At 44.5% G+C, this 13,957-nt stretch overlaps 1 protein-coding gene across 1 annotated transcript in view; it reads left to right on the top strand.

Annotated features, from left to right (window-relative positions):
* The window catches only part of rpusd2 (RNA pseudouridine synthase domain containing 2), an 18,321-nt gene extending 4,612 nt beyond the window's left edge, over positions 1–13,709 (top strand). The window contains exons 3-4 of the mRNA XM_043698302.1: positions 2,801–3,097; positions 12,656–13,709. Coding sequence (XP_043554237.1) covers positions 2,801–3,097; positions 12,656–13,384 — 1,026 coding nt within the window. The 3' untranslated portion in view covers positions 13,385–13,709. The remainder of the gene's footprint in view (positions 1–2,800; positions 3,098–12,655) is intronic.
* The last annotated feature ends 248 nt before the right edge of the window (positions 13,710–13,957 follow it).

Below are 13,957 nucleotides of genomic sequence, written 5' to 3'. Positions count from 1 at the left end.
TGACTGTTTGACTCGCTTCTGTTCTCAGCTGTACTCGTCTCAGATCGATCTCTTTCCTCACTATCTCCCTAGGTCCCACCCCCCACCTTACTAGGTTTAAATCCTCCCAAGCAGTCTAGCAAATTTCCCTGCCAGTATATTAGTCCCCTTCCAATTTAGGTGCAATCTGTCCTTCTTGTACAGGTCACTTCTACCCCAAAAGAGATTCCAATGATCCAAAAATGTGAATCCTTCTCCCATACACCAGCTCCTCAGCCATGCATTCATCTGCTCCATCCTCCTATTCCTGCCCTCACTAGCTCATAGCACTGGGAATAATCCAGATATTACTACCAGGAAATATGTGGATGCTTCAGAGAGGGATCAGAGGAGGTTTACCAGGATGCTGCCTGGAATGGAGGGCTTATCTTACGAAGAGAGGTTGACTGAGCTCGGTCTTTTTTCATTGGAAAAAAAAGGAAGAGAGGGGACCTAATTGAGGTGTACAAGATAATGAGAGGCATAGATAGAGTTGATAGCCAGAGACCTTTTCCCAAGGCAGAAATTGTTAACATGAGGGGTCATAGTTTTATGCTGTTTGTCAGAAAGTATAGAGGGGATGTCAGAGGCGTGTTCTTTACGCAGAGAGTTGAGAGACTATGGAATGCGTTGCCAGCAGCATTTGTGGAAGCAAGGTCATTGGGGATATTTAAGAGACTGCTGGACATGCATATGGTCACAGAAATTTGAGGGTTCGTACATTACAATGGTCGGCACAACATTGTGGGCTGAAGGGCCTGTTCTGTGTTGTACTGTTCTATGTTCTATGTACTACCCTTGAGGACCTCCTTTTTAAATTCCTGCCTAACTCTCTAATCTCCCTTCAGAATCTCAACCTTTTCCCTTCCTATGCTATTGGTTCCAATGTGGACAACGACCTCTTGCTGGCCTCTCATCCCCCGTGAGAACATTCTGCACCCTCTGAGACATCCTTGATCCTGGCACCAGGGAAACAACACACCATCCTGCTTTTTCTCTGCTGGCCACAGAAACGTCTGTCTGTACCTCTGACTACAGAATCCCCTTACACAATTGATCTCTTGGAAGCCGACGTACCCCTCGTTGCATTAGAGCCAGTCTCAATACCAGAAACTTGGCTGTTTGTGCTACGTTCCCCTGAGAATCCATCACCCCTTACATTTTCCAAAACAGCATACCTGTTTGAAATGGGTATATCCACAAAAGACTTCTGTCCTAGGTGCCAACCTCTCTCTCCCTTCCTGGAGTTAACCCATCTATGTGACTGTATCTGAGACTTTCCCCCCTTCCTATAACTGCCATCCATCACATACTGTTGCTGTTGTAAATTCTTCATCACTTCTATCTGTCTCTCCAAGAGATCCACTCGATCTGATAAGATTCGCATCCAACAGCATTTATGGCAGATATAATCCGCAGTAACCCTTAAACTCTCTTTAAATTCCCACATCTGACAAGAAGTACATATCACTGCAAAGGCCATATTTGCTCCTTCACAATCTACAGACCCAGAAAATAACACCGTCTTATTCCTCTGCAAACACAACCCCAGGTTAAATTAATAGCTATGGCTTATATTTTAAGTTTAATCAAGAGACTTATCTCCAAAAACACATAATCAAGAAAGAATCCACTATACTCATTACTGCAACCTTTCTCTTGGACAGACTTAAAACAACAATTAACTTATCTGCACTTGCACATCAAATTGCGATGTGACCCATACCTTTCTCTGGAACCTCTTCAGACCTCACCAATGATTGTTGGGAGTCCCCATGCACAGGTCAGCGTCTGTAGGAGGAGCCCAGGCACAGGTCTCTGTCTATGGGAGCAGGCTGTCTTCTGTATTAACTGGATTGGCCTCTCTGCAAGTTAGTTGTTGATTAGCATGATTCTGACTAATGGAGTACACATGGGTAGCTGATCATAAAAGTGTTTGTTCTCTTGCTCTGGTTAACTTCTGTAATGGTATTGCTTCATAAACAAGCAGGTCTGTCCATTTGAGTACAATTAGATTATTAACAGGCCACTTTGGATGATGCAGAGTTTAGTTTTTCATTGGCTGGTATCTTTGCCCAATGAAGCCACTAGGAGGAAACCCTAATCCACCTTTTCTTGTGGTCAGTGAACCATAATTATTTCCCTGCCAAATCTTGTGTTAGGAGAAAGAGGATCAAAAAGGCATGGACCAAGTGCAGGAAAGTGGAACTAATGTAATTTTGTCATAATAAACTTGATGGGCTGAAGGGCCATCTATGAAAATTCCCCTTTCTCCTTTTTAGAATGTTCCCCTCTGCCTCGTGTGGTTTAAAGCCAGTAGTGGGATTGGTTCCTTGAACAAATTCTTCATTGATCGTGTTGAGCACTGCTAAGTGATTGTGACTGGGCTGTTCTCTGAGGCACCTTCAGGCTGATTCCACACCATACAGTCACAATGTGGATAGAATGGCATTGAGAGCCCTCCCTGACCAGAGTCAGGGCTCTTGGGGCCATGAGAGGTTCTTTTGTCACTTCGCTGTGAGCAAATCTCTTGGTCAGTGTTTGCTGCCATGCAGTTTTGTGTCTGACATGTGAAGTTGCCATTTTATTCAGCCTGCAACGGTTTGATTGGTGTGAGGAGCTGGCAGGATACTCGTGTTTTTCCTGAGCAATGTGGATGTGTGCAGTCTCGCAGCAATCTGGAACGTGCTGCGTAACTTAGTGCACAATCTGCGGCCTGCAGAGAGAAATTTGGAGAAAACAATGCTCATCAGTACTAATGGTTTCTTCTGATGTGTCTTAGAACAATGATTTCATGAGGAACACAGTGCACAGGCATGAGCCTCCTGTTACTGATCAGCCATTAACGATACTGACCCAGAACCAGGAAGTCGTGGTGGTGGATAAACCGGCTTCCATTCCTGTGCACCCCTGTGGCCGGTTCCGACATAACACTGTCATCTTTATACTGGGAAAAGAGCATGGCCTGACAGAGCTGCACACTATTCACCGTCTGGACAGGCTCGCCTCTGGGGTCCTCATGTTCGCCAAGACAGTCGAGGTCTCGAAGAAAATGGACCAGCAAGTCCGAGAGAGACAGGTATGGCGCGCGTGTGCATGAGAGAGTGAGAGACGGACTGTAAAGTAACTCGGGCCAAGTCTCGATGTTGGCTTCAAATATTCAGATCTCAGGTGATCCCCAGTTATGCTGTGCAAACCATTGTCAGTCAGAACTTTACTAATCTCTGTTGGCATGCACTTCCATAATCTCTTTCACAGTCTCAGCACGTCCCTTAGGCTTTTGAAGCTAATGAAGTACTTTCTGAAATGTAGTTATTGTTTTAAATGTAGCAAGTGTGGCAGCCACTTTACCCACGACACGCTCCCACAAACAACAATGTGATCAAGACCAAATAATCTGTTTTAACAATATTGTTCAAGGGATAATTTGATAATGGATATATTCCTCATTTGGCTGGAAACTCAAACCAGGAACAAGAGTAGGCTATTTATCCTCTCGAGCTGCTGTTGAGCCACTTGACAAGATCATGGCTTATCTAATGTCTTGCCCCCTCCACCCCCCTGTCAAACAAGAATCTGTCTAATTCTGCCTCAAAAAAAAATTCATTAATCTGGCCTCCATTGCTCTCTACAAAAGACAAATCTTGGAAAAAATAATTTCTCCTGTTCTCCATATTAATGCAAGTTTTTTTTTAAACTGTCTCTCATAAGGAGCATTCTGTCAGTATCCATTCTGTCAAATCTCCAAGATCTTTCTTTCTCACTGAACATTGTGACATATCTCCTGAAGTGTCTGCCATTGCCTTTCTACTGATTTATCCTTTACCTATTTATTTTCCAGTTCACTTTGGCCAGCACTATCTTCATACCCTCATTGCCTTTCTTTCATTTTAAAACACTAGGTTTACACCCACTCTTCTCTCCATCACGATGAATGTGAAATTCAATTCAATTCAATTTATGATAACTGCCTTTTGATATGAGATCATTATTTAATCCTACAAACTCCCCTGAAAGATCAGGTGAAAGCTCACTGTGATATATGTTCCTCTGAAAATGGTACATTCCCTCAGTGCTGCACTTCATTTGTCAGCCCAGATTATGTGCTTGAATCCCTGGAAAGAGACTCAAGCATGTGACCTGCCATCTCAGACTGGAGAGTTTTGGCACAGATGTTCTGAGACTAACATTGAACTCGAAGCTTATGCACAAGAGAGCACTGGGGAGTAGCAGCCAAGATTTCCAATCCCAGTCACCATCTCTTGATCTGGTGCTGGAGTTTCGTGCTGGCTGTAATATGGATTGTTTATGCCCTTGATCCTCTGTTATTGAAGAGCTGCCAGCCCTTCTATTCCCCTGCATGTCTGGATGAGGAGAATACCACACCAAAAATCCATAGATAGTAGAAATGGGGAAAGCGGAGGTAGGGAGTCAGCTCCACAGATCCAGTCCCCTTTCCTATCCTTTGATGTAAGGGAGTGTGTAATGGGGGTATCTAATGCTTTTCCTTAGGGCTGGACTTTAAGAATTATCATAAATGGGTGGCATGGTGGCTCAGTGGTTAGCACTGCTGCCTCATAGTACCATGGGTCCAGATTTGATTCCACCCTTGGGTGACTATCTGTGTGAAGTTTGCATGTTCTCCTTGTGTCTGTAAGAGTTTCTTCCAGTTTCTCCAGTTTCCTCCCACAGTCCAAAGATGTGCAGGTTAGAAGGATTGGCCATGCTAAATTACCCATTGTGTTATGGGATGTGCATGTTAGGTGGGTTAGCCACGGGCAACGTGGGGTTACAGAAATAAGGTGTGGGCCTTGGTCTGGTTGGGATGCTGTTTGGAGGATCATGGTGGATCAAATGGAGTGACATAAGATCAGGGATTTGGGTAGAGTGGGGCTGAGATGACTGAAAGCATGGCTGTCAGTGATACAAGAGTGACGGGGCATGAGTTTTGGGTTTGGAATGGGGAGGATTGAGACCATTGACATGGTCTCTGATCTGAATCACTGGTGATCCTTCCTTGTATGCCCATGTTGTCCCGTTTCCGTATCAGTTGAAGCAAACACTCAGAGACACAGTATGGCTCTGCCTTCTTTATCTTTATTCCAAGCCCTGGAGAGAGAGTGATCACCCATGTACACAAAGACATGAGTTCTCAGTTTTCTCTCAAATAGCAGATTCTTAAGGAATTATAGTCGCTTACAGGGAACAGCATCCAAATAAGACAACAACTATATTGATTGGGTGACTGTTACAATCAGCAAACATCAACAGTAAAGATTAAACCATCTGGCATTACACGATAGATGTTCTCCACCTTGCTAAACCACAACCCTTGCCTCCTGCGCCTCACTGTTTACTGCAAGTTCTCATCTGGTGGAAGTCATGCTAGCTGAGCTTTTGTCCCACAACCCTAAACTTAACTCTTTCCCTACCTGCTCATACCTTATACACATTCTCATTCCCTCTTCTTATCATTTCATGATAACCACCTAGATGACAGTACCACCTTCTTCCCAAGAATCTAACTGCCAGTACTTAAGCAAGTTATTGACACGCAACATGCAGTGATTATAACAACAAAAAATACTAGTCCATGCAGTAATAGAATCTGCAAGATCCTCCCGTGGGGAAAAAAGTTCACCAGCAAAGTTCTTAAACCCACAGTCCTTAGTGACTACTCCATCCCCTCCAAGTTGAGAGGAAACGAGCCAGTTATCCAAAATCATCTTCAGTAAAGTCCAACCTGAAAACAAAATCCAGTCTGTCCTTGCACGTCACTCCACGGAGAAATCTGAATTCTTGGATAAGGGCATTTAAATATTTAACAAAACTGACTAGACTTCCATTCTTGTGGAGATGCTTCGGACGGAGGATACTAGCGCATCTGAGCATGAAGTGTGGCACCTGCAGCAGCAGGGTAGGTGAACGCAGCATTATTTGCTGCTTCTGCTCCCACTCTGCTATCAAATGTAACAAAGCCACCTGGCTGTGTTGATGTTAGCTTGATCAGTGAACCTTCATATCCCTTTAAATGATTGAAAGAGAAGGTGAAGCTCATGTAGTTCAATGTCCATTGGAAGGCCACTGACAAAAAGCGTACGAACCTCCTCATCACCATTGTTAGCTTCTTCACTTTTCTTGCTCATGATTGGGTAGCTGATTGAATCCATTGGATCAGATTGTGGAGGGGCGGGCGGTGTTCCGAAGGAGTGCTTTATCTGTGAATGGAGAAACTCTAGAGACTGTTAGCTGCTGAAAGTATCTTTGCATTTCCTCTATTATTGCTTCCTTGCCAAGGTGGGTATCAATATGAAAACAGTCACACATTTAGCTACACTAAATTGTGTCTGCCTATTTCAACATTCTCAGTTGTCCTGAAGTCTGTTACTCTGTTCACTATTTATGACATTATCAAGTTTTATACAATCCATAAAGAGGAGTAGTGAAGCAAGGGCTGCCAGGAAGGGTGAGTTTTCCCGCATTAAAAGGGACTTGCCTCGCGAGTCGGGCCTCCATTTGCCGAGAGGTGTGAGGGAGGAGCGAAGGACTTCTAGGAAGTCATATATTTGTGTGGTTGTGTTACCCGAAACACTACTCAGGTAGTGTCTCCCATCCTTCCTCCTCCTCTAATCCAAAAACAGGAGCTGTGCGCCAGATTGGTAAGGTAACGAGTTTTTTTTTTTATTCCTTATTTTTTCGACAGTCTCTGGGAATTTAGAATAGTGGGAATGGAAGTTAGGGCAGTTGAATGTTACTCCTGCAGAATGTGGGAGGTAAGGGTCACCACTAGTGTCCCTGCTGACTACATCTGCGGGAAGTGCACCCAACTCCAGCTCCTCAAACCGCATTAGGGAATTGGAGCTGGAGCTGAATTAACTTCGGATCGTTGGGGAGGCAGAGGGGGCTATTGAGAGGAGTTACAGGGAGGTAGTCACTCTAAGGTACAAGAAAAAGGCAAATGGGTTACAGTCAGGGGACGGAAAGGGAATCGGCAGGCAGTGCAGGGATCCTCTGTGACCATTCCCCTCAACAATAAGTATACTGTTTGGGGGGGAATGACTTACCAGGGGAAAGCAGTGGGGTACAGAGCTCTGGCACAGAGTCTGTCCCTGCTGCTCAGAAGGGAAAGGGGACGAGGAGCAGAACAGTAGTTATTGGGGACTCCATAGTTAGGGGGACAGATAGGAGGTTCTGTGGGGACAAGAGAGACTCACTGTTGGTGTGTTGCCTCCCATGTGCCAGGGTTCGTGATGTCTCTGATCGTGTTTTTGGGATCCTTGTGGGGGAAGGGGAGCAGCCCCAAGTTATGGTCCACATAGGCCCCAACGACATAGGTAGGAAGAGAGATGGGGATTTAAGACAGAAATTCAGGGAGCTAGGATGGAAGCTTAGAGCTAGGACGAACAGTGTTGTTGTCTCTGGTTTGTTCCCCATGCCACGTGCTAGTGAGGCAAGGAATAGGGAGAGAGAGGAGTTGAACACGTGGCTACAGGGATGGTGCAGGAGGGAGGGTTTTGGATTCTTGGATAATTGGGGGTCTTTCTGGGATAGGTGGGACCTCTACAAGCAGGATGGTCTTCTTCTGAACCAGAGGGATACCAATATCCTGGGGAGAGAAATTCGCGAAGGCTGTTGGGGTGGGTTTAAACTAATCCAGCAGGGGGGGTGGGAACCAAAATTGTAGTTCAAGTATAGAAAAGGTTGAGAGTAGGGAGGTCCAAAATCAAGTTTCAGGGACGCAAGATGTCACCGGCAAGCAAGAAGTTGGTTTGAAGTGTGTCTACTTCAACGCCAGGAGCATCCGGAATAAGGTGGGTGAACTTGCAGCATGGGTTGGTACCTGGGACTTCGATGTTGTGGCCTTTTGGAGACATGGTTAGAGCAGGTTCAGGAATGGTTGTTGCAGGTTCCAGGATTTAGATGTTTCAGTAAGAAAAGAGAAGATGGTAAGAGTGGGAGGTGTGGCACTGTTGGTCAAGGACAGTATTACAGTTGCAGAAAGGATGTTTGGGGGATTCGTCAACTGAGGTAGTATGGGCAGGAAAAGGTCACCCTGTTGGGAGTTTTCTATAGGCCTCCGAATAGTTCCAGAGATGTAGAGGAAAGGATAGCAAAGATGATTCTTGATAGGAGTGAGAGAGACAGGGTAGTTGTTGTGGGCGACTTCAACTTTCCAAATATTGACTGGGATCACTACAGTACAAGTACTATAGATGGGTCAGTTTTTGTCCAGTGTGTGCAGGAGGGCTTCCTGACACAGTACGTAGACAGGCCAACTAGGGGCGAAGCCACATTAGATTTAGTACTGGGTAATGAGCCCGGCCAGGTGTTAGACTTGGAAGTAGGTGAGAACTTTGGTGATAGTGATCATAATTTTGTTATGTTTACTTTAGTGATAGAAAGGGATAGGTGGATAGCACTAGGCAAGAGTTACACCTGGGGGAAAGGCAATTACGATGCAATTAGGCAAGATTTAGGATGCATAGGATGGGGAAGGAAACTGCAGGGGACAGGCACATTAGAAATGTGGAGCTTATTCAAGGGAAAGCTACTGTGTGTCCTAGATAAGTATGTATCTGTCGGGCAGGGAGGAAGCTGTAGAGCGCGGGAGCCGTGGTTTACGAAGGAAGTGTAATCTCTGGTCAAGAGGAAGAAGAAGGCTTATGTTAGGATGAGATGTGAAGGCTCAGGGCGCTTGAGGGTTACAAGGTAGCCAGAAAAGACCTAAAGATAGAGCTCAGAAGAGCCAGGAGGAGACATGAGAAGTTGTTGGCGGATAGGATCGGGGTAAACCCTAAGGCTTTCTATCGGTATTTAAGGAATAAAAGAATGACGAGTAAGATTCGGGCCAATCAAGGATAGTAGTGGGAAGTTGTGTGTGGAGTCAGAGGAGATAGAGGAAGCACTAAATGAATATTTTTCGATAGTATTCACTCTAGAAAACGACAGTGTTGTCGAGGAGATTACTGAGATACAGGCTACTAGACGAAGTGTGATTGAGGTTCACAAAGAAGAGGTACTAGAAATCCTGCAAAGTGTGAAAATAGATAAGTCCCCTGGGCCGGATGGGATTTATCCTAGGATCCTCTGGGAAGCCAGGGAGGACATTGCCGAACCTTTGGCATTGATCTTTAAATCGTCATTGTCTACAGGAATAGTGCCAGAAGACTGGATGATAGTAAATGTGGTTCCCCTGTTCAAGAAGGGAATTGGCGACAATCCTGTTAATGATAGGCAAGTGAGTCTTTCTTCAGTTGTTGGTAAAGTGTTGGAAAAGGTTATAAGAGATAGGATTTATAATCATCTCGTAAAGAATAATTTGATTAGGGATAGTCAGCACGGTTTTGTGAAGGGTAGGTCGTGCCTCACAAACCTTTATTGAGTTCTTTGAGAAGGTGACCAAACAGGTAGATGAGAGTAAATCAGTTGATGTGGTATATTTGGATTTCAGCAAGGCGTTTGATAAGGTTCCACACAGTAGGCTATTGTACAAAATGCGCAGGAATGGGATTGTGGGAGATATAGCAGTTTGGATAAGTAATTGGATTGCCGAAAGAAGACAGAGGGTGGTGGTTGATGGGAAATGTTTATCCTGGAGTCCAGTTACCAGTGATGTACCGCAAGGGTCGGTGTTGGGTCCACTGCTGTTCGTCATTTTTATAAATGACCTGGATGAGGGCGTAGAAGGGTGTGTTAGTAAATTCGCAGACGACATTAAAGTCGGTAGCGTTGTGGATAGTGACGAAGGATGTTGTAGGTTACAGAGAGACATTGATAAGCTGCAGAGCTGGGCTGAGAGCTGGCAAATGGAGTTTAATGCGGACAAGTGTGAGGTGATTCACTTTGGTCGGAGTAACCAGTAAGATTCTTGGTAGTGTAGATGAGCAGAGAGATTTCAGTGTCCAGGTACACAGATCTTTGAAAGTTGCCACCCAGGTTGACAGGGTTGTTAAGAAGGCATACAGTGTTTTAGCTTTTATTAATCGTGTTCTGGAACCGTGAGGTTATGCTACAGCTGTACAAAACTCTGGTGCGGCCGCACTTGGGGAGTATTGTGTACAGCTCTGGTCACTGCATTATAAGAAGGATGTGGAATCTTTGGAAAGGATGCAGAGGAGATTTACTAGGATGTTGCCTGGTATGGAGGGAAGGTCTTATGAGGAAAGGCTGAGGGACTTGAGGCTGTTTTCGTTGGAGAGAAGAGGGTTGAGAGGTGACTTAATAGAGACATATAAAATAATCAGAGGGTTAGATAGGGTGGACAAGGAGAGCCTTTTTCCAAGAATGGTGATGGTGAGCACGAGGGGGCCTAGCTTTAAATTGAGGGGTGATAGATATAGTACAGATGTCAGAGATAGATTCTTTACTCAGAGTAGTAAGGGTATGGAATGCTTTGCCTGCAATGGTAGTAGATTCGCCAAGTTTAAGTACATTTAAGCCGTTATTGGTCAAGCATATGGACGTACATGGAATAGTGTAGGTTAGATGGGCTTCAGATTGGTATTACAGATCGGCGCAACATCGAGGGCCGAAGGGCCTGTACTACGCTGTAATGTTCTATGTTCTAAATTGTACTGCCTGAACAATTCAGTCACTTATAAATAACAATCAATGGTCCTAAAATCAAACCCTCGGGGGACCTCATTCAGGTTATTCAAAAATTATTTTCCTTTAACAAATTGATACTTGGCTAATGTGAAAGCTGTCAGGAAAAGTATTTCAAAAATCTGTAACAGCAAGGAAACAACAAATTATTCCCTGTGCTTTAGCCATCGAAGAGGCAGTTTCAGTTCAGATTTAAATCTCAAATTTTCATGGGGAACAAAAACAGAATATATTAAAGTATGTTCTCCAAATGAAAGTTCCCAAATAAAAGTCAGAATTACAGTGGCAACTTTTTGTAAAGATTAGCATTCTTTCAATTTGTATTTTTAAGGGGGGGCAATGAAGTCTTAACAATAATTGACAGAGCTTAAACAGCTCAGCCTCAAGGTCTGTGTTCTCTAAAATCTTAAAACATCAAAATTAAAATGCATTCTTTTTTGTGAACACTCTGCATTTTAAAAAAACAGCAAAGGTATTTTAACACAATACTTTCATCTGGCTAAAGCATGACTATTGTTGTAGAATTTCAAACAAATCAGGGGCTCAAGGTCGTCAATCAATTTGTTTTAAGGTGACATATTTGATAATTTTAAAAATGACCTAATGTATAATATTAATGTAAAAAAATCAAAATCTGCCCTATTACATAGACCACAGAACACACTAAATTGAGATCCTGGTTCAAACAAGGCAAAACAGTCACTTAAAAGGATTTTCTGAACCAGTAGTTTAACAAACTAAAATATTTAAATATCAAACACTCTCAGCATGGCACAATTTACAGCGAAACTTCCTTTTTCTACCCAAATATTGATACAATCTTAATTTCAGCATTTCTCGTTTTTATTTTTCTTGCATCCTCTCGATGAAATTACACTTATAAAAAGAGAAAACCCTCGCAACGGACCACATGACGCCACAGTGCAAGCCACTCTCTTCCCCCAGAACAAAGACTCGCCAGGTCGAGTCCACAGCTTAGAAACTGAGACGCCCACAATAAAAACCCAGACAAAGTTTCCCTGGTAGTCACTATACTTTACTGTCAGGATCTAAGTGGACTGGCTCCACTTTCTTCCCCTTTTCCTGGTGATGCTATGTTGTCCGAAAAGTACTTCTAACAGGAGATGTGGGATACAAACGTGAATACTTAAAGAAGTACAAAATTTTGTTTCGATATTTTCTTTCAAGTTCCTGGTTTCTAATTTTCTTTTTTAAATGCTCCAGAGCCTCAAACCTCATGTCTGTCGTACTCCAAACTCCTTTTACTGAAGGAACTCGAACCACAATTAAACCAGGGGACTCGAACCCCTGTTTGTCAACGCGTTTATGGAACTGTGTCTCTCAACTAAACTAATTACCCTTCGAGGAGTCTGCGGAATAGAAAGCGATTGAACAAAGGGACTGTTTTCAACAAACAGGAATATTGAGAGGGACCAAGGTTTAAAATCTTATCTTGTGGGCCTGACCATCTCGAGATACTGGTGTTCCAGGAGATCACTGACCCTGTCTGATCATAACTATTCATGTGGACTCCTACCTGGCTCGCCAATATTGTCTTCCCATTTCCATATCAGTTGAAGCAAACACTCAGAAACAGTATGGCTCTACCTTCTTCATCTTTATTCCAAGCCCTAAAGAGAGAGTGATCACCCATGTACACAAAGACATGAGTTCTCGGTCTTCTCTTAGACAGCAGATTCTTTAGGAATTATATAGTCATTTACAGGGGGGGAGCATTCAAATAGGGCAGCATCTATATTGATTGGGTGACCATTATAATCAGCGAGCATCAACAGTAAAGATTAAGCCATCTGGCATTACACGATAGATGTTCTTCATTTCATTAAACCACTACCCTTGCCTCCAGCACCTCACTGTTTACTGCAAGTTCTTAGCTGGTGAAAGGCATGCTAGCTGAGCCTTTGTACCGCAACCCTAAACTTAACTATTTCCCTACCTGCTCATACATCAAAGTTTGGGTGAGAATATGTATAAGGTATGGTACTGGCTGACTGTTGTTGTTTTGTTTCAGGTGGAGAAGGAATATGTGTGTCGAGTGCAGGGCGAGTTTCCAGATGGTGAAATTACCTGCGAGGAACCCATCCTCACCATCTCCTACAAGGTCGGTGTGTGCCGAGTGCACCCCAAGGGGAAACCGTGCAAGACCGTTTTCCAGAAACTGAGCTATAACGGCGTGTCCAGTGTAGTGCACTGCTCCCCTTACACTGGACGCACCCACCAGATCCGGGTCCACCTCCAGTACCTGGGTCATCCCATTGTGAATGATCCCGTCTATAATACCGAGGCCTGGGGACCTAATAGGGGCAGAGGGGGAACACTAGACAAAACGGACGATGAGCTGCTGAAGACGTTGGTGGACGATCACCGGTTGAAAGAGAGCCTAGATCTCTTGGAAGTGGATCACCATTGCACTGGTGAGGATGACCACAAAGGGAGCACCAACTTCACGCCACCCCACGTGGACGAAACTGAGCCTTCTGCAGACAAGAAGAGCAACGGGGCTGAGGAGGGAACGGGGAAGGCTAGCGACGACAACTCTTTGGAGCCCACAGCCAGTGAGCGCGAAGTGAAGCCTGTGCCTGTGAAGGACAATCTGTGCGGCGAGTGCAAGCTGCTGAGGAAGGACCCATCTGCGAAAGACCTGATCATGTATCTGCATGCCCTGAAGTACAAGGGATTGGACTGGGAGTACAGCTCACCACTGCCCAACTGGGCTACAGCTGACTGGCAAGAGGACTGAGGTACACACCACAAGCACAGTGTGTGTGTAAAACCTTCCCAGGCCTGAACATTCAGTAACTGGGGTAGATGTCTGGGGGAGAGAAGGAAATGGCACCTCATATTAATGCAGGGGTATCTGAAAGGTACAGTTGTTTCCTGAGAGAGAGAGACCACCAGGCTGTATATTTATGACTGTGCAACTGAAGTTAGACATGCAAACACTGTCTGCTCTCAGTCTGAGTGACATTTTATGGATCAGATGATTCCCTTCCTCTGAGATGCCACTGGGATACTGCACTTTCCTTTTGTACATGAATAAAAGTTTAAATCACGGTTTAAAACAGCGAAGTCCCGAGCTCCTACTTGTGCAGGAATTATCATTGTGAGCACTGGATGGGGCGAGAGCTGTGATGCACTCAGCAGTTGAATACCCTACCTACTGGACCTAATCTCGAAGAACAGTGGGCCTGTGAATAAGGTGTGGGTGGGCCAGTATCCACGGACAAGTGTAGTTATTGAGCACTGACCCTGATCATTTCTTCATCTGTACTGTATTCCAGACAGGGTCCCTGCTGACTAGTGATGGTGGAAA

Source organism: Chiloscyllium plagiosum, chromosome 10, assembly GCF_004010195.1.
Source record: "Chiloscyllium plagiosum isolate BGI_BamShark_2017 chromosome 10, ASM401019v2, whole genome shotgun sequence".
Taxonomy (NCBI): domain Eukaryota; kingdom Metazoa; phylum Chordata; class Chondrichthyes; order Orectolobiformes; family Hemiscylliidae; genus Chiloscyllium; species Chiloscyllium plagiosum.
This window is presented reverse-complemented; position numbering and strand designations above follow the sequence as displayed.